The sequence below is a fragment of the Corythoichthys intestinalis genome, chromosome 21 (genome assembly GCF_030265065.1).
Source record: "Corythoichthys intestinalis isolate RoL2023-P3 chromosome 21, ASM3026506v1, whole genome shotgun sequence".
NCBI lineage: Eukaryota > Metazoa > Chordata > Actinopteri > Syngnathiformes > Syngnathidae > Corythoichthys > Corythoichthys intestinalis.
In genome coordinates, this window is record NC_080415.1 from 28,159,847 (window position 1) to 28,181,362 (window position 21,516).

Below are 21,516 nucleotides of genomic sequence, written 5' to 3' on the forward strand. Positions count from 1 at the left end.
GTGATTGGAACAGATACTTCTTTGTCATAAAAATTTCAAAAAATTTGGTAGCCATCCACAAGCTTCTGGCAAGCTTCTGGTTGAATCTTTGACCACTCCTCTTGACAGAATTGGTGCAGTTCAGTTAAATTTGATGGCTTTCTGACATGGACTTGTTTCTTCAGCATTGTCCACAAGTTCTCAATGGGGTTTAAGTCAGGACTTTGGGAAGGCCATTCGAAAACCTTAATTCTAGCCTGATGTAGCCATTCCATTACCACTTTTGATGTGTGTTTGGGGTCATTGTCCTGTTGGAACACCCAACAGCGCCCAAGACCCGATCTTTGGGCTGATGACGTTATGTTATCTTGAAGAATTTGAAGGTAATCCTCCTTCTTCATTATCCCATTTACTCTCTGTAAAGCACCAGTTCCATTGGTAGCAAAACAGCCCCAAAGCATAATACTACCACCACCGTGCTTGACGGTAGGCATGGTGTACTTGGGGTTAAAGGCCTCACCTTTTCTCCTCCAAACATATTGCTGGGCATTGTGGCCAAACAGCTCGATTTTTGTTTCGTCTGACCACTGAACTTTCCTCCAGAAGGTCTTATCTTTGTCCATGTGACCAGCAGCAAACTTCAGTCGAGCCTTAAGGTGCCGCTTTTGGAGCAAGGGCTTCCTTCTTGCACGGCAGCTTCTCAGTCCATGGAGATGCAAAACACGCTTGACTGTGGACACTGACACCTGTGTTCCAGCAGCTTCTAATTCTTGGCAGATCTGCTTTTTGGTGATTCTCGGTTGAATCTTCACCCTCCTGACCAATTTTCTCTCAGCAGCAGGTGATAGCTTGCGTTTTCTTCCAGATCGTGGCAGTGACAAAACAGTGCCATGCACTTTATACTTACAAACAATTGTTTGCACTGTTGCTCTTGGGACCTGCAGCTGCTTTGAAATGGCTCCAAGTCACTTTCCTGACTTGTTCAAGTCAATGATTCGCTTTTTCAGATCCATGTATGTATATTTTTGAACCAGCAGATTTGATCACTTTTTCTGTTAACCCATAATAAAGTCATAAAAGAACCAAACTTCATGAATGTTTTTTGTGACAAAGAAGTATCTGTTCCAATCACTCTATCGGAGAAAAATCAGAGTTGTAGAAATAACTGGAAACTCAAGAGAGCCATGACATTATGTTCTTCACAAGTGTATGTACACTTTTGACCACAACTGTAATTCCCTCCACCTTGACAAAGGCCTCACTACCGACTGAAGAAAAACAATTATTTCTTTCCTTTCTAAGCAAAACCAGATTTTACTCTGTGAACCCTGACTGATATTATAAACAGTTTATAACATAACACATTTTCCCCATTTCCATTCCCCCTCCGAGCAAAAAAAGCCGCTCATTCGACCAAACAATTGACTTTGTTGCATCTTTTCCTCCCTCCCCGCTCTATCATTCCATTTAGCGCTTCATGCGTGATGCGGACAGAATCCAGACCGCCACGAGTCAGCTAAACAAATCCAGCGCGACAGTGACAAGTGCTGTCCGAGTCGGCGTTTTGTCACGGCGCCTGGCACATTTCCTCGCTCGTTGAGCCAGAACAGCCTGTTAAGTCGCTCTGGATCTTTCCAGCCAACATAAACAGCTGCCCGACCAATCAGAGTCGATTAAAATTTGGACTGCGTATGAGCAAATGTCATACAGAATAGCAAAGATCAAATCCGTTTCATGTTTGTCCGCACATTCACCCCTCCCTGTCAAATGGATTGGACATCCACCGCCGTCAATGGCAGAAAATGGCTTAAGACATTAACCAGATGAACAACAGGCAACCAGCGCAAAAAGAGGAAATGAAATATTTTAGAAAATAATTCACTTTTCTTCGTCATCCTTCCTGTACACAGAAACACGAATGACCGGATGACACATTTTTTTTTAGGCCAGTTCAGACACACACCATTGATTTCTAATGTGACGTAGCATCCCGCGGCCTATTGCAACCCAATAATAACAATATATATCACTAAATTGTTACTGTTTGGCCTCGGGAAACCGGGGAATCATGCAGCTGACAAGATACAGGGCCTTCACATCCGCCAATCATCAGCAGAACCACACCCATGTGCGTACATACACTACATATGTCGATGCACATACAGTGGGGCAAATAAGTATTTAGTCAACCACCAATTGTGCAAGTTCTCCAACTTGAAAAGATGAGAGAGGCCTGTAATTGTCAACATGGATAAACCTCAATCACGTGAGACAGAATGTGGAAAAAAAAAACAGAAAATCACATTGTTTGAGTTTTAAAGAATTTATTTCCAAATTAGAGTGGAAAATAAGTATTTGGTCACCTACAAACAAGCGAGATTTCTGGCTGTCAAATAGGTCTAACTTCTTCTAACTAGGTCTAACGAGGCTCTACTCATTACCTGTATCAACTGCACCAGTTTTAACTCATTATCGGTATAAAAGACACCTGTCCACAACCTCAGTCAGTCACACACCAAACTCCACAATGGCCAAGACTGGAGATGTCGGGATGCCGATCGATCGGGTCCGATCACGCCATTTTCAAAGTATCGGAATCGGCAAAAAAATATCGGCCATGCCTTTAAAAAATTTTTTTTTTTTTTTTAATTAAATTGTGTATTTAACGTTACAGACATAATATGTTACACTCATCCAGAATCTTTAGTTTAGGCTTAAGGTAGGATTATCAAATTTATCCCAATAGCGGCGGTAATAAGTTTTTTTTTTAAATGTATCACGTTCAATATTTTATTAATGCATGCGTTGCACGACCCACTCACGCAATATCGCGCTCAATCTGTAATGGCGCCATTTCACCTATATAGAGAGATAAAAGGCAGCATAAAATAAGTAGAGTGAATTTTGGCAGCCTTTGGAGGCTTATTTTAATTGGCTAAAGCCTTACAATCCCTCTCCCTACGATTAGAAATATCATGGGAAGCAATGAGGGGAAGCAAGGTCGCATTTAATCTTTATCTTAACACCTTATTTTATTTCCCAACGCAGAGAAGATATATGAATTGCTAGCACAACGCACAGTCATGGTTCCACTTCCCATCATGGTTCCACTTCCCATCATGCATTGGGGCATGGCTGCAGTATCATTTACTGAAAGCTCAACAAATACACTAGATGGCAATATTTAGTCACAATATACAAAGTCACAAGTCTTTCTATCCGTGGATCCCTCTCACAGAAAGAATGTTAATAATGTAAATGCCATTTTGACGATTTATTGTCATAATAAACAAATACAGTACTTATGTACTGTATCTTGAATGTATATATATTCATCCGAGTTTTATTCATTTTTTTCTTAATGCATTGCCAAAATGTATATGATCAGGAAAAATTATCGCGAAGGATTGGAATTGAATCGGGAGCAACAAAAAGCAATCGGATCGGGAAATATTGGGATCGGCAGATACTCAAACTAAAACGTTCGGGATCGGATCGGGAGCGAAAAAACATGATCGGAACAACCCTAGCCAAGATCAAAGAGCTGTCGAAGGACACCTGAGACAAAATTTTAGACCTGCACCAGGCTGGGAAGACTGAATCTGCAATAGGTAAAACGCTTGGTGTAAAGAAATCAACTGTGGGAGCAATTATTAGAAAATGGAAGACATACAAGACCACTGATAATCTCCCTCGATCTGGGGCTCCATGCAAGATCTCACCCCGTGGCGTCAAAATGATAACAAGAATGGTGAGAAAAAATCCAAGAACCACACGGGCGGACCTAGTGAATGACCTACAGAGAGCTGGGACCACAGTAACAAAGGCTACTATCAGTAACACAATGCGCCGCCAGGGACTCAATCCTGCACCAGCCAGACGTGTCCCCCTGCTGAAGAAAGTACACGTCCAGGCCCGTCTGCGGTTCGCTTGAGAGCTGGTCAGATGAAATCAAAATAGAACTTTTTGGTAGAACCACTGGTTCTCGTGTTTGGAGGAGAAAGAATACTGAATTGCATCCGAAGAACACCATACCCACTGTGAAGCATGGGGGTGGAAACATCATGCTTTGGGGCTGTTTTTCTGCAAAGGGACCAGGACGGCTGATCTGTGTAAAGGAAAGAATGAAAGGGGCCATGTATCGAGAGATTTTGAGTGAAAATCTCCTTCCATCAGCAAAGCATTAAAGATGAGACGTGGCTGGGTCTTTCAGCATGACAATGATCCCAAACACACAGCCAGGCCAACAAAGGAGTGGCTTCGTAAGAAGCATTTCAAGGTCCTGGAGTGGCCTAGCCAGTCTCCAGATCTCAACCCTGTAGAAAATCTGTGGAGGGAGTTGAAAGTCCGTGTTGCCCAACGACAGCCCCAAAACATCACTGCTCTAGAAGAGATCTGCATGGAGGAATGGGTCAAAATACCAGCAAAAGTGTGTGAAAAACTTGTGAAGAGTTAGAGAAAACGTTTGGCCTCCGTTATTGCCAACAAAGGGTACATAACAAAGTATTGAGATGAACTTTTGGTATTGACCAAATACTTATTTTCCACCATGATTCCCAAATAAATTCTTTAAAAATCAAACAAGGTGATTTTCTGTTCCCACATTCTGTCTCTCATGGTTGAGGTTTACCCATGTTGACAATTACAGGCCTCTCTAATATTTTCAAGTGGGAGAACTTGCACAATTAGTGGTTGACTAAATACTTATTTGGCCCATTGTAGCATACCGATATGAATGAAAATGTGTCAGTTTTAAGTGTAACTATGTTACCGTAATTTTCACACTATAAGGTGCACCTGACTATAAGCCACCATCCACCAAATGTGACACGAAAACACCATTTGTTCATAGATAAGCCGGACCGGACTATAAGCCCCTGCTGTCCTGACTATTATGGGATGTTTAGACCAAAAGATATGAATCGGTAACACTCTATTTGACAGCGGTATCATAAGACTTTGATACTACCAAATGAACCACCATGAAGCTTGCTTCAAGAAGTTTCATTTGGCCATCAATGCTCCATTAGGGGAGACAGTCAACCTCTATTGCCACCTGTTGTCAACATACCTCCTAGCATGTATTGCAGCCCTACAGATGTAAATAACAATCAAAAGTCATGCTTTGTGCTAATTATTTCTTCAGTTACTGTTCCAGTTGTTTCATTGATTGCTTGTTTTGGTATTTGGTAACACTTTATTTGACAGCGGCGTCATAAGACTGTCATAAGACCAAATGAACCACCATGACGCTTTGAACCAATTGGTTGCAAAGCTTCATTTGGCCATCACTGCTCCCTTGCGGGAGACAGTCAACCTCTTCTGGCACCTGCTTTCAACACTGTTGTTGTCCGACATGCCTCCTAGCATGCATTGCAGTGCCAAGGATGTAAATAACAATCAAAGTTCATGTTCTTTGCGAATTATTTATGCAGTTACTGTTCCAGTTGTTTCATCAATTGCTAGTTATGGTATTTGGTAACACTTTGTTTGACAGTGGCGCCTTAAGACTGTAATTATTCAATCCCAATTATGACATGACACTGTTATGAGCATTAATGAGGCAACACGGACTTTCAACTCCCTCCACAGATTTTCTTTGGGGTTGTACTTTGGTTTCATCTGACCATAACACATTCTCCCAGTCCTCTTCTGGATCATCAAAATGCTCACTATTGAGCCGCAGAGGGACCTGGACGTGTACTTTCTTCAGCAGGGGGACACGTCTGGCAGTGCAGGATTTGAGTCCCTGGCGGCGCATTGTGTTACTCATAGTAAGTAGCCTTTGTTGCTGTGGTCCCAGCTCTCTGTAGGTCAGGGGTGTCCAAACTTTTTACAAAGGGGGCCAGATTTGGTGTGGTAAAAATGTGGGGGGCCGACCTTGGCTGGCGTCCTTTATGTAGAATATATTTAAGCAAATTTTAGCAAACCATTCTGTGTGTCACATTTGCTCTATTTTTTTTTTAATTAATAATTTCAACAATCTCGAAACTAGCCTTTGTGGCGTTCTCTTTCGACTCTCGGCATATTGCGAAATACTAATGCTGTAAAATTAAACTAGCTTCAAATTGCTTCAATTTCTCGCTACGTATCTTCCTTGTAATCTTTTCGTACATGTCAGTGTGTCTTGTTTGGTAATGTCGCCTAACATTGAACTCTTTAAAAACAGCGACTGTTTCTTTGCAAATGAGCCTGACACAGTTGTTGCGTATTTTAGTGAAGAAATAGTCCAATTTCCACCTATCCTTGAAGCGTCAGCCGTCGCAGTCAACTTTTTTTGTTGTTGATTGTCGCCATTTTAGAAAATCGGGAGTAAAGGGTCAAACAGGGTAATTTTGCTTAGAGTGCTGCTGCCTTTTAGTGGGTAAATGTGGAGCAGCACTTAGTGTGTAAACTACTTCATATGCTGGTAGCAGTACCGCGGACCAATTTATGAAGTCTGTGTGCGGGCCAGACGTTATTGATTTTATGACAGAGGCTGGGGGCCGGATGAAATTTGACCACGGGCCGCATTTGGCCCCCGGGCCGGACTTTGGACAATAGTTAAATACTTATTGGTGGTTGACTAAATACTTATTTACCCCACTGTATATACTACTTTAGTATTTATTATTGGATTGTGTGTATGATGATTCAATTAATCGCGATAAAATTTGACACATTTGTCCTTTCTTACAGTTTTTCTTTGGACCCGGTCCAAATGATATGGACGTCCATCACCGTCACAGTTAAATACTTTTTTTTTTTCTTATTTTGAATGCTTCCAGAATCTTGGAAATGCAAGTCAGCACAAGAAGCGTTTGTAAGCCAACACACACACTCCCTTTGTGGTGGGAGTTCCTGGGCGTCTAAACCTGAGGGCCAATAAGACAAGATGTAACAAGCTTTCCCCGACGTCCGCCACTTCCACTTGCATCCTCGCCGTGGCCAAAAGGAGGGAGGTGGGGGGAAAGAGTCAAAATCCCCCACAGAGCTCGCCTGCCGTTTGCAATCCTTCACAAGTACAATCGCTGGAGATAAAGTCTTTAATTAATGCGAGCGGAAAAGCAGGTCTGCGCTCAAGCCGCTATTTAAAGTCAAATGACATCTTTGCTGCAATTCATGTTCGAGTGAGGATGCGGTTTAGGAAGGCAATGCGTCACATGACCTTTTTTTCATCTTCACTATGATTCGTCATGTCCACAGCAATTATTTCTGTTGTTTTTATCAAAAAGGGGCTTTTTGCCAATGATTTTATACTCCTATACGGCATGTGTGGTTTTAATGGTTATGTGAGTGGCTTATGGTTTTCAGGAGGCTTTTTTAAGGGTCTTTTCTCATGCTCATGTAATGCTGCAGGTTAAAAAAATTGAGAATGTTTGTTACTATTTAGAAGAAATACAAAAAGCATTTTCTATAGTCAAACAGCACTTTTTGTGATGTAACATGTTTGAATCAGCTGGTTGTAAGTCTGAATGTTAAAAAGGGGGAAAATGTAATAGAAAACTTAAGTAAAATTTAGTGTGCTGCTGACCTAACTTTTATTCTTTTATTTCTACTATATTTTTACTACAGGATAAAGGCCTGTCAAGTCGCCACTCAGGTTGTTGTTCTTCTTGTAGACACTAAGCTTGAATTCATACTCCTCCGTCAATTGTGAGCCGATTGTCTTGAAATGTGGTAGACATGTAGCATAGACCAGAATCTATCGATCCTCAGAGCCCGATTTTAAAATTTTACGAGGATGAGTGCTTAATCGATTAACTCGAGTATTCGATTAGAAAAAAATATTCAAATTAAAATTTTTTGCTTCGGGTATTTGTTTAATTAAAGTGGTTTATTTAAAAATTATTTTCATTTCTTTTTATTAACTAGGGTGGATACACTGCTCTTTGTTCTGCCTCATTTCACATGGCTGAATCCAACTGATCCCTGTTAAGACCAACGTAAACTAAGTTTTTGTTGAAGCTAATGTTTTTTTAATGAACTCGTAAATTAATCTATAGCTATACAGTATTTAGCCGTTCTTTGTGGGAATATGTGTCTGAACCATTTGCTAGGAGCATTGTAAAAAAAATGTTAGCAATTTATAGCATTTAAGCTACCGGACTTTTGCTATGTAGGTTAGCCAATTGTTCTTTTGTTGTACATAGATCCTCATTTATTTAATTTTTTTATACTGTTTGAGGCTCAGCTCAGGTATTTTAATTTTTCATGTTCCTTATCCGATTACTCGATTGTTCGAACTATTTTATCGATTAATCGACTACTAAAATAATCAATAGCTGCAGCCCTAATTAGGATTGATTAATTATTTGCAAAATTATTAGCAAGTAGAAGGAAGCTTTATGTAGGTTAGGAATTTGCCAGCTTTCAGCCTGTTTGTGTGCTGGGGCACATTTGCGCTTAAATGTTCAAATAGGTGGAAGTTTAAAAATTTATGATTTTTAAATTGGAAAATTAATTTGATTAAATTACTTAATTACTTATAACTTAAACTTAACTTAAACTTAAAAACTTATTCGTGGTTCATGAAATATGACCCAACATTCTAAAATAATCCAGTTTAAAGTTTTAAACTGGAAATTTAATTGATTAATAATACTTTTTTTAATATATATTGATGGTTTCAATTAATCTACCATTCACATTTTAATTATTAATTAAATGATCAGTAAACCCAGCATTATTCTTAAGTTACAAGACAAAATGATGCAGTTAAAAAATTTAAAAATGCAAAGCTTTTAATATATTTTTAAATACTTGAATAGTTACAAGAAAAGCTGCTCAATTTTATTTTGCTGCTAACTTTACTTGAGTTATTAATAACTTAAAATTGGTTTCCGAACTGTAATTTTGTGGGCCAGAAGAACCTAGTTGCATGTTTGAAAAATCTAAAAAAAAAAAAAAAAAAAAAAAAAAAAATTATATTAAAATGTATTTATATTTTAAAACATTTATCCATAAATTTGCACAAAGAATACATCTTGACAAGTTTTCTCCAGTACTTTTGTTAGTTAAATTTATTTAAAAACCTTTTCAAATGTGAAAAACCTGTTACCAAAACCACAACGCAAATACAACCGCAATCTCTCCTCAGACGTCACGTCTCAGCGGCCTATTTGACCCGCCCTCTTTTACGGGTGACAACGACGTATCCGCGCCGTTGTCTCCCCTTTTCACATGCGGCGTCAAAAGCGACAAGTTCACTTCGCACCCGCGTCTCGTCACACACGAAACACAAAAGACGTGAGGCAATAAAAGTGCAACAATGGGAGTCTGCCTTTGTAGTTGTTTCTTGGTGGAGTAAAAAAAAAAAAAAAAAAAAAAAAAAGGCAGCTCTCTTGAAGCTACAGTAGCACCTTGAGATACGAGCGAACCCTTTTATGAGTTGTTTTTTTTTTTTTTTTAAAATAAATTTAGATGTCAGCTCTCATTCAGACTAATTTTATGCACTGAAATTGAGATTTGAGCGCAATACTCACTAGCTTATATTCTTTATCCTCTGTGAAGAATGACATATTACTGCGGGGTCCTTATTCCCTTATAATGGTTGTGAAGAGAGGTGGGAATCTTTGGGCACCTAACGATTCGATTACGATTCAAAGACTCCGATTCGATTATAAATCGATTATTGATGCCCCCCCCATTTTTTTTTTTTTTTTTATGTTTTGTATATTTGTTCCAAAATTGTTCAAAAATCATCTCAAGCTAAATAAACCAAACTACTATTTTAGTATCAAGTTACCGGTTGAAAACAGTAAATAAAATACTCAAGTCCCCATTCTGTATCAGCAGCTTTAAACTACATTCAATTAATTTAATGTTGTGAATCAACCGTTAAAGTTGTTAAAATTGCGCCCGTTATTCCATAATTTCCCTTATGTCTACTTTCGACCTGTGAAAGTTTTAATACTGTTTCATCATTTAAAGATAGATTCAAGTCAAGATTTTGCCGATTTAGGGGTATTTTAGATAAGTTAGTAAGTAATAAGATAGTTATTAGGTTCACTACAAACGACTCTACTGCTTTAAGATGGCGCCTGTTTACTAGCGCGGGAAAGTCCATCATTTCACATCTAGTCTAGATATATGTGATATCTACCATAGCCGTATGTTGCTGTATGTTTGTTGCAACTAGCAACTAGCAACTTATTGGGTGCTGTTTGTAGCGGCTGACAGCCGCAGTCATGTATTATTGTTTTTTTGGGGGTTTTTTTCTAGCGGTATTAGCTGCACATGATATTTACTCTCGGTCCGTTCCTCATTGCGTCCCGAAGACCGCGCTGACTGCGTGTTATTTCCGCTTTACCTGGTATAATTCAATAATCGGAATTTGGATGTTTGTGAATCGTTCTCGAATCTTCCACGGCCGAATCGCGAATAATCTAAGAATCGGAAATTTTGCACGCCTCTAGTTGTGAACGTCTTTTTTTCCCTTAAATTCCTTAAACTTCAATGAATACATGGGTTAAATATAATTTGGATTAGTGTTTTTTCCCCCCCTGAAATATCAGTAATTTTAGCAATGGCTGTTTAAAAACCCCAAATTGTAATGAATATTTGCTAAAAAAGTGCCACTAACCCAGGTTTTAAAAAAAAACCTGATTTGCTCAAAAAAGAAATCTAAACAATAACGTAAAAAAATGGTGAAAAGAAATCAGGTTTTCAAAAAAAATATTTTTTTAAATGTAAAAATGTAATACTAAACAAAAGTTTACATATACAAATACGCACTCATACTAATTGGCTGCCATTGACAGCCATAGACATCCAATTTATTTTGACTAAGAAGATTGGAAGTGACTGTTTGATCACTGCGAGCTCCCCAGTCAAAAGCCCCTTTCAGATTTATAAATTCCCGTGTAAGGTGAAACGGGATTTGATCGTGTCATGGCTTTCGGACATGGGGAGATATCCTGGGAATAACGCAGGTTGGAAACGTTCACAGATTTGCCGCGTGTTACCAACGCGGCGCTCTCTGCGCGGGGAGGGCGGCTGGCGCGAGTTTATAACCCGAACATGGTCGGCATCGGCAACAAAATAAACCAAACATTTCCAAAGATAGGCAATGGACTCTCTTCCTCGGCTTTATGATCCAGTAGCAATTTAATAGTGTTATGTTTTCAGTTTAATTTAGCCATTTCCAGTTTGTCATGTTGATAATTGCGATGTTTGTTCACCGCTTTTCGTCTTACTGCGAAGAAAGTGGAAATGACGAACGGCCCGCCATGATATTTACGTCATCAGCCTCCGTGCTGTGACCCGGGAATCTAACGCCTGCTTACACACATACCGCTTCCCCAGAAAGTCCTGGACATTATACTAAGACGTGACTCGGTAAATGTCTGCGTCATCTCTGTATCAGTCAACCCGGGAATTTTTTCTTTTTTTTTTCTTTTAAATAAACCCGTCCTGTTCAGCTGTTTGACATGAAGAATGGAAGTCTAAGTGTTCGGTTGGTCTGAACAGTTTTAATGTTTCATATTGAGAGTATGACATAATCCCATTGTGATCATTCAACATACCTTGTTTATTATGACAAAGCAGTGAACAGGAAGGGGTTATGGGGGAACAGAAGAAAAGAAACACAAGAGAAGAAAAGAAACGCAAACAACAACAAGAAATACATTGAACGCCTACACTAACTATTAATATGTTGGTACTATCGTCAGCTAGATGTATTTCCGGTTGACACGATGTGGAGGGCCTGTTGACCAGGGAAAGAAGCGGACGGGGGTGGGGGAGTCTATAAGCTAAGTGACTGAAAGGGGTAGGAGTGTACAAAAATCAGCTCTATGATCCTGAAACCCAGTAATCGTGTGAATCCCTTGTGAGTGTAAGCCCGTTGGCAACCGACCCCACACTGCCCCATCGCCACTCCCGGCACCGAGCGCGCCCAATCACATCCAGCCGCACGCGAGCCCCACCTAGCACGCGACAGCAACGCAGACGGGCGGAGATGCCACGCTGGCGCCAACCTAGGGCCGCGGCCCTCACCCAGCCAGCCCGGGGAGAGGCAGCGCAGCCCATTCCTCCTCCCGCAGCCCAGCAAAGGAGCCATCGTCTCCCCCCACCCCCCGGGATCCAGTCCAGGGTGGTCCCCCGAGCCACCCGCGCACCCATAAACTGGCCTTCAGGGATGGCAAGAGGGGACGCACCACCAACCCCATAACCACCCCCGACCCCGTCCGCCCACCCGGCCCGCGAGCCACAGCCGCAGCCCCCCAACCAGCACGGCACGCCACGGGAACCCCAGCGGCCCACCAAGCCCAAGGCAGGGTCCCCCGCCGGAGCAGGCAACATCCAGCAGGTACACTGGCACCCAGCCAGCGACCCACGACGGAGCGCAGGGCTGACACCCAGTCAGAGAAGAGAGGGGAAATTAATTTCACACATAAAGGCTGCCCATTTAAATCCCGGGATTTAATCAGTGTTCAGGTTTTTGTGAAAGGGGCTAAATTGAATTGGACGTCTACCACCGTCAATGCCAGATAAACATGATCGCTAAATTTCAGCCAAGGGCGTAGGTTTGATCTCAACATTGGTAAGAACGATACAACCACATAACCTGCATGTACATTTTTTGCCGGGGACGGGACATTAATAAGACCAAACAGATTATTGAACGGGGGTCAGGGCTACATTTCTCACAAATACGAACCTTAATTAATTGGTAGGCTAAATGATCAATGCAATATAAATCTGTACTGACCGATACCAACTTCCATGTGTATTGGTTCAGGTTATACAACATTCGATTCATACGTTTGTTTTCGAAAACTACTAAAGAAACATTTTGAAGTGCAAGTCGCTTTATTTAAAACGGGACCTGTCCAAGAATGGGTCAACTTCTGGGGGGACACTGGAGAACCCCTAGACTCAAAGTCATACTCCATCTGTGGCATACTAGACTACCCCAAGACTCCAAACCAAAGTACTCTCGTGAAATTCCGATGTGCGATTGCATTTCAGATTTTTTTTTTTATGTCAGTTCATGTTCATGTCAGTGTCACCCAAAAGCGGACCCAATTATGGATAGCTTCCCATTTTTTAAATAAAAGGACTTAGACTCTGAAGCCACCGCATTCCATTACCATAATGCACATAATGAAACAATGATCCAAATGAGGGACGGCTAGTTTTACTTCGTTCTTCCTTGTGGAAGCTGGCCTGACCGCAGTAGTTTTGCAGCTTAGCAAATTCACAGCTTAATGTTACGCTAACTCTGATGCAGGTCGGACTTTCAGTAGCTTTATTAGTGGTGTTTCCCCCACCTCCACAACAGTGACGTCATTCTACATTACATACAGTGGTTGCTGCTGGCCAAAAAAAAAAAAAAAACTTCTAATATCTCTCCTCTTCGAGAGGGTGGAGGAGGCATAATCTTGTCGACATGAATCTGTCAGGGCTGTGTGAGTGTGCGTGTGTGTGTCGTGTGGCTGGGGATCAAGTCATCAGCCAATCAAAAGTGCGTTTGAGGGGGAAAAAAATGGACCGACACATTCAGCAAGTGAAAAGGGATAAATGTAAGTCTGAACATAATGAAAATAATTCACTTAATAATGGTAGGGTCTATTCTATCCTTACAACATATGGAACGACAATCTAAATTACCCGTATTACTCTACTCATTATATAATGTAACTAAGGTTGCTGAAAGGTGGTGGGGACAATTTGAGCATCCTGAAAAGATGGTAGTGTTATGTCCCTACCGTCCCCATGCAAACCAACGCGCTTGATTTCAGCCACCCCATTTAAAATGGATTTTGATGTCCATCACCATCATGCAGATAAGTTAAGGTTTAAAAAATGCTGGTTCCCTCAAAAAAAGATTTTTAATGTATAACCATCAGAAATATTTATCTTTTGTGCATTGGCGTAGGTTTGGTCTCAACATTGATAGGGACGCTATAACAGCATAACCTGCATGTAGACTTTTTGCTGGGGACAGGACATTAATAAGACCTAACAGAGTGGGTGCATTTCTCAAAAATAGCTGGTTCCTATAGGAACATAATAAATAATTATGGATTATTATGGAAAATAATTTTACTGTAATTTTGTTCATTTTTACATATATGTAAAAATGAACAAAATTACAGTAAAATTATTTTCATATGCTTGATTCATATAAAGGAAATTTGAAGTGGTTGCGTTTTTGTTTTTTTGCGGAGGGGTTTAAAAAAATATATATTTTTTTATGATGTAGAAAATACATACATTTTAATTAGGGAATAAATGCACAAAATGCACAATTGAATTAACGTTAAAAGAAGAAAAAGTACAGGAACACACGTCTCTAAGCAGCTCTCTACTCGAGTTTTACAGGTTAGCAAGTTCACACAGTTTAATGGCATGCTAACTCTGATGTAGGTCGACTTTCAGTTGCAAAATTATTGGTGTGTTCCCTACCTTCACAACATTGACGTCTTTTTACATTCATTAAAGTGGCTGCTGCTGGCCGAAAAAAAACCTTCTATTATCCCTCCTCTTCAAAGGGGGGCGGAGGAGGCGGCATGTCGACATGTATTTCTGTCGGGATTGTGTGAATGTGGTGGTTTTCGTCATCAGCCAATCAAATGTGCATTTCAAGGAGCAAAAAATGGAACAGCACATTCAACAAGTGAAAAGCGGTAAATGTAAGTCTGAACATAATGTAAGGTCAATTCGATCCTTACAACTTATGGGAAGACAATCTAAATGACCTATATCACTGAACTCATTATATAATGCAAATAAGGTTGCTTAAAAGTTGGTGGGGACAATTTGAGCATCCTTAAAAGTTGGTGGTGTTATGTCCCTACCATCCCTATGCAAACCTACGCCCGTGCTTACATGTTACATCAGTACTTCTCAAATAGTGGGGCGGGCCTCCCCAGGGGGGTGCAGAGCGATGCTGGGGGTGGCGCACGTGACCTTGGGGAACATACTTTTTGCCGTACTAGAATAAAGAGTAATTGCACATCCACTCAGCGGGTAGCAGTGCCACCCTCATTTTCAGCGTGTGCGCCATATTTTTGAAGCAAACAAGAGCAAACAGCAAAGAGCACTGGACATATTAAATGCTAAGACAAGGAAATATGATGAAGCGTATGTAGCATTTGCCTTTGACTTTTAGTACAGTGGGGGACGCAGAAAACGCGGCTAACTTTGTCTGAAAATGTTCGCAGCGTACAGCAGAAATTATTTTTTTCAGCGAAAATGTGCCGAATATTGCTAGCAATCCTCCCGCTTTGTCAGCGTTGAATCAGTAAAACAGCGAGCACTGTCAGCATCATATAAGGTGACATACAAAGTTGCTAAGTGCAAAATAACCCCACACCGTAGTAAAGGAGCTGATACTGCCTGCAGCAATAATAAAAACTGCTACCTTGTCCAATGAAACTGTCGTTTTTGTTCACTTAATTTTTTTTTCGGTCTAATTGTTTGGCAGATTGCCCTCGTGAGTTAATATGCTAATCAATTTGAATTTATTATTATTAATTGATTTTCATTAGATTTTATTATTCAGTATCAAATGGTCAAAAAATGAATTTTGAGTGTATTTTTACAGTGTGGATGTTTTATTTATTTATTTATTTTTACACTTTATTGTAAGTTAATATATATTTGTTTTTCTTTAATATTAAAAAGAACACAATGTTATGCAGAGGTTTACTTCTAATACTAAGAATGTTATATACAAATGATGCTACAGTATATTTACAGTGGTGGCAGAGAGTTGGGGGGGCGTGGAACGTTTACGTCTTCCTGGGGGGGGGGGGGGGGGGGCATAACAGAAAATAATTGACAAGCACTGTGTTACATACATATTTTTTATGTTTAAAAAAAAAATCAATTTTTGGTTCCATCAAAAAACGAACATACTGGGGGCAAAAATCTAATAAACTAAAAAAAAGTTTGGGAGTTAACGCTTATCTAATATTGCCACCGACACTCAAGCATACCATCACAAAACTCATTAATCCCAAAATTAAAATCCTACCTTCTGTGAGCCACGTCTCCTGGAGTTGGCTTAAATCCTGAAAGAGATCTGCGCGCAAGCAGAAGAAGACCCATAAATCCAGTAAAACATGACTTTGAAAGGTAAAAAAAAAAAAAAAATCAAGCGGACTTTACCTTCGGATTCCTGAGGGGGCAATTCTGTGTCCATGTATTTCCTTTTGGCGGCCATCAACAGTCTATTTGGGGGCCCATTTCCTTGCGACTTCTGCACACACATTTGACAGATGAAAAAAAAAATCAACCACACATGCAAGCCACACATTTAACAGTAAGTAAAAAGAAGTGGCTCGAGAGTGGAGGGGAAAAAACAAGAGCTCTAAGAAAGAAAAAAAACTCGGGAGGATTCGGTTTCGATCGTCGATCTCTCCGTCGTGCACGCTCGCAAAAAAAAGCCCGACAACAACCCCGCAAAAGAGCCGAAAAGTGCGTGTTTAAAGTGCATACGGAAGCGTACGTACGTTTGCTAAAGTGAAAGGCACTTGCTGGTCCAAGTATGCATCCATGTTCCGGTCCGGCCGTCAGCCGTCTGCGCTCATTTGGGCCGGAGCGCAGCCTGCAAAAAGCCTGACGAGGTGGGAGGAAGAAGAGTTACTGAGGAAGAGGAGGAGGACGAGAAGGAAGGGAGGGAGAGAAGGGTCTCAATGGAGGATGCATGCATAATGAGCTCCATTCACAAAAAAAGACAGAACGGTGGGGGAAATAAAACCCCACCGGCGGGAAGTAAAGTGGCTTTTGTGATTGTCTTAGACACTGAACGTCACATATTCAGTCGTTTAAATGTGTTTTAAAACTTTCAAAATGTCGCCTAACGTGACTTTTTGTCGTTCATTCTACGTAAAGACGCTTCGTGATTGGTGCATTTCCTCTTTCAAGAGCTCCAGTTTCAAGCCTTTGTGAATGCAACGACTTATGAATGGAGACGCCCCGCCCCTCGACCAATCACACGGCTTCACGACTCCTAGCCAGCCAATTGGCGCCACCGCGAAAACATTCAGGACTTTCCAGTTGTTTTTCATTCACAAAAAAACAGAGAGGAGGCATGAAAAAAAAGTCCCATTCACAAAAAAACCTGCAGAGGCTTGTTTTTCTGCTAGCGCTCCCCTCAGAGCTGGAAAAGGGGCGCCGAATGTGACGTCAATTGAGTCCGAGACGTGCATTTTTGTGGTTTTGTAGTCGCCGAATGCACGGACGCGACATAAATGTTAGCCTGTTAATGTAACTTTGGTGGAAAAGTACAAAGACAAACGTTTGGGGAGAACTTTTCACAACTGTACACCGAGCAAAACCACTGTAGTGGACCAAGCTGCACTAACGTAGATGGCGGAAAACACAGACAAGACTGAAAAGGCAGATTCTGCTCTTGCACCCCTCTTTAAAATAAACTGCTGTATTTTAAGCCAAAAGAACTGTTGTGTTTGATTGAACAATATGTCTATATGCTGGGATAGCAGATTCATGGCGCATTAAGCCCCCAAACTATTTTGTCCGTTTTACCCTGGAAACCCCCGTTTACAGATGTCGCGCAGCCATAAAAAGAAGGCAAGTAATTATATTTAGTATTCAAAATGTCTGTCATTTTTAGCTTAAAATCATTCATTGATGTCTAATACTTTGTTTAAAAAAAAAAAAAAAACCTTTAAAAAATTATTCACTCGCATATTTTAAATTTTCAAACAAATTACGTCACCCAAAAAAAAAAAAAAAAAAATGGTGTCTGTAAATAAGTTACGGATATCTACCTCATAACTATTGCTTTTTTTTTGTTTTGTTTTTTTGTTACGGTCGCATTTTCCCTGATGTGTTAGATAATAAATAATCGATCCAAACAAAGAAAAAAAGGGGAAAAAACGTTTAAAAGGGTAAATATATGAAAAATAACATCTCGACCACTCCTCGATGTCTGCATGTCTTCAAAATTGTCATATATGCATGTGTAATACATCATTGGAAAGCTTAAAATTTTGAGCATTAGGGCGTTTTTTAAAAAAATTAAACCCCTAAACCCCAACTAGAGGTGAGAGCATGAGTGAGCATAATTAAAGACACCATGATTTGAACGAGATATTATCGCTTACCTAACTTGTTTCGATCCAAAACCTCTGTGTCGCATGTATCACTGAGTGTCAAGACACAGCTTTGAATGGCCACAGTCGGACTTTTGGGGGATTTTACGGTGAAAGACGTAAATATAACAAGGGTCGCAATGCAGAAATCGCAGACATCAAGGAGTGGTCGAGATTTTCTTTTTCAAATATTTACCCTTCTAAACTGTTTTCCCCCCCATTTTTCTTTGTTTGGATTGATTATTTATCATCTAAAATATCGGTGAAAATGCGATAGGAACAAAAAAAATTACAATGAAGTGTTAGTTATGAGGTAGATATCCGTGACCTATTTACAGATACTATTTTTTTCATTGTGACGTAATTTATTAAATATTTTAAAATATGTGAGTGAATAATTTTGTAGTCTTTTTTTTTTTTTTTTAAACTAAATATTAGACATCATTTAATTATTCTAAGATAAAAAATGATAGACATTTCAAATAATTAATATTGTTACTTATCTTCTTTTTATTGTTAACTTGAGACAAAAGTGGTTGCGCGGTGTCTGTAAACGGGGGTCTCCGGGGAAAACGGACAAATTAAAAATTGTTTGGGGGCTTATTGCGCCATGAAACTGCTATGGCAGCATATATTGTTCTATCAAAAACAACAGTTCTTTTGGCTTAAAATACAACAGTTTATTTTAAAGAGGGTTGCAAGTGCAGAAAATGCATTTTCAGCCATGTTTGCATTTTCCACCATATATATATATATATATATATATATATATATATATACCGTATATATATGGTGGAAAACGCAAACTTATAAATTATGACTAAATTATATTATATATATATATATAATTTACAAAGTTAAATTAGCCCCCCAAAAAACACCAATCGTCCTAAAACATTATCATTCCTGGACGCCTTCAAGTAGTTCCAGAAAAAATTGCGAATCAACTCTCACTTCAGAAACTTCTACTTCGAGATTTTTAGATTTTTATAACTCAAATCGGGGGGCTTAGGGGGGTCTGGGGGTTCGACCGCACCCGGGCCTCTAAGGGGCCCAGTTTGTGGGCGTGATCATGTGAGGGGAGGGTCAAACAGAAAGGTAAGACGATTCGCGAAGCTGGAATACAGTGAGCCCTCGTTTTTCGCAGTTAATGGGGACCAAAACCCGCCGCTATAAGTGAAAAACCGCAAAGTAGCGTCCCCCCACCCGAAAAAAAAAGTTTTTTGTGTTTGTTCAATCTATTTATTTAGATTTAACATTGGAAAGAGATATATATAAGACATGTTTTTTCACTTTTTTCCCAAGGTATAATAAAAAATGTCTATATATATTAATAATAATCATGATAAATGAATATGTTACTGTCGCACCAAAATATTCTAAAACAAGAATAAAGTAGAAAAATGCTTGTCTTTATTAAATGCTTCATTGAGTGAGTCCACTCAACTCCGCTTTATCTCCTCACTTGCACACAATGAGTTGCCACAACAACGGTTTAACAAGTTAAACGATTATTGACGCATTCGGCACTTTGAAGTTTCGGCCTCCAAGCGTCTCTGACAAGATCAAACCTTAATGTCTGTCAATCGTCGTTAACTTTAATAAGAAACTTCAGTGCACTGCCTGACCAAGAAAAGCGGCAGGGGCAAAAATGAGAGACTACGTGATCGGGACAGCTCTATAAAATATAAAATACTGAAAAAAAAAATCGCGATGGACTGACGGCGCCAAGTTTTAAGCACGAAGTAGCGAGGGATCACTGTTTAGTGTTTTACATGTTAAAATATTTCTGCTAGTCCTCCCGCTTGTCCCATTGTCTGGAGGGGCCTAGAAACAAATTTCCACTCGCAATCCCCCCACACGACCCAATATCAGATATTCCACTCGCCTTGGGGTCCCATTTATGCTCATCGTGTCCCGGCCCTTTTCAGATTTGTTTCGCCACTGCCTCAAATTGTAGTTTTTGTTTTAATGTGACTTTGAAGTTAGCTTTAGCATGTTTTGGTCTTCCCAATATGGTTGGATTGGACATCTATTGAGGTCAATGGCAGCCAGTGCTTTGAGTTACATCTTATCACACGTCTTCAAAGTAAATTCCACTCAATGCTAATAAGTCTTGTGTTGCGACAGTCCTGAATTGTGTGTTGATATTGGCATTTTCTTCTCCTCGCTCGCGTGTCACTCACCGGTAGAGCATTTGTCTCCATCGACAGACATAATGGCGCTCCATCCATCCCGCTTGAATCAATAAGCACTCTGAGCCCAAAGTGTCTCCCGTCCGTCCGTCTGTTGGCGTCTCTGCTGAGCAAGCTGGACGGCAGCGCCACAGCAACGCAAGCCGCTGATGAAGAACACGTGTGCTCCTCAGACGCGTGCCGTAACGCCGACTGGATTGTAATCACATGTGACGGCTTTCATTTTTGGTGTAAATATTTTATGCGGCCATGTAAATATTTCTGGTGCAGGAACAGGAGAGATGACATTTAGAAATGAAAGCAGGTGATCATGGAAATTTGCATTGATGAGTTTTTGGGCATGATTGTATTTGGGAAGAAATTTGGGCCTTCATATAAAATTTGCAAAAATTAGCAAAATTAAGAGTTAAAAATTACACAATAACATAATGTGTGTAGAAGAATACTGTTATTTTTTATTCACGAACAAATCACAAATTAAAAAAAACACTAAATTTACTTAGAGAAAAAAGGGTTTTTAAAATGTTACATAATTTGAAAACTGAACAAAAAACTAAACAGATTCTTACTGATTAAAAAAAATATATATATATATATTAGGGCTGTCAAACGATAATTTTTTTTAATCGAGTTAATTACAGCTTAAAAAATAATTAATCGTAATTAATCGCAATTCAAACCATGTATAAAACATGCAATATTTTTCTGTAAATTATTGTTGGAATGGAAATATAAGACAAGATGGATATATACATTCAAAATACGGTACGTAAGTACTGTATTTGTTTATTATAACAATAAATCAACAAGATGGCATTAACATTATTAACATTCTCTTAAATCGATCCATGGATTGAAAGACTTGTAGCTCTTAAAAGATAAATGTAAGTACAAGATATAGAAATTTTATATTAAACCCCTCTTAATGTTTTCGTTTTATTGAAATTTGTATAATTTTCAATCAAAAATAAACTAGTAGCTCGCCATTGTTGATGTCAATAATAACACCATGCTCACTCATGGTACTAACCCATAAAATCAGTTGGACTCAAACACCAGCAGAGGGCGCCAAACACCAAAAAACAAGTAACAAGCGGACATTACACTGTACTGTCATTTTAGTCTGTTTGAGCGGGGCATGTGCGTTAATTGCGTCAAATATTTCAACATGATTAATTTTAAAAATTAATTACCGCCCGTTAACGCCATAATTTTGACAGCCCTAATATATATATTTAATGTCAACATTCGGAAGAAAGAAAAGCAATGCAAATGAACACGTTTTACATGAT

At 39.6% G+C, this 21,516-nt stretch overlaps 1 protein-coding gene across 5 annotated transcripts in view; it reads right to left on the reverse strand.

Annotated features, from left to right (window-relative positions):
- The window catches only part of etv4 (ETS variant transcription factor 4), a 214,305-nt gene that overhangs the window by 80,154 nt on the left and 112,635 nt on the right, over positions 1–21,516 (reverse strand). For 2 of the 5 annotated variants that reach the window (XM_057827050.1, XM_057827052.1), the window contains 4 exons: positions 20,216–20,416; positions 16,425–16,557; positions 16,081–16,171; positions 15,947–15,994 (listed from right to left, as the gene is read on the reverse strand). In XM_057827050.1, the coding sequence (XP_057683033.1) occupies positions 15,947–15,994; positions 16,081–16,171; positions 16,425–16,469 (184 nt within the window). In that variant the 5' untranslated portion in view covers positions 16,470–16,557; positions 20,216–20,416. Of the gene's footprint in view, positions 1–15,946; positions 15,995–16,080; positions 16,172–16,424; positions 16,764–20,215; positions 20,417–21,516 lie in introns of those variants that run through there. The other 3 variants (XM_057827053.1, XM_057827054.1, XM_057827051.1) reach the window with 3 other exon arrangements.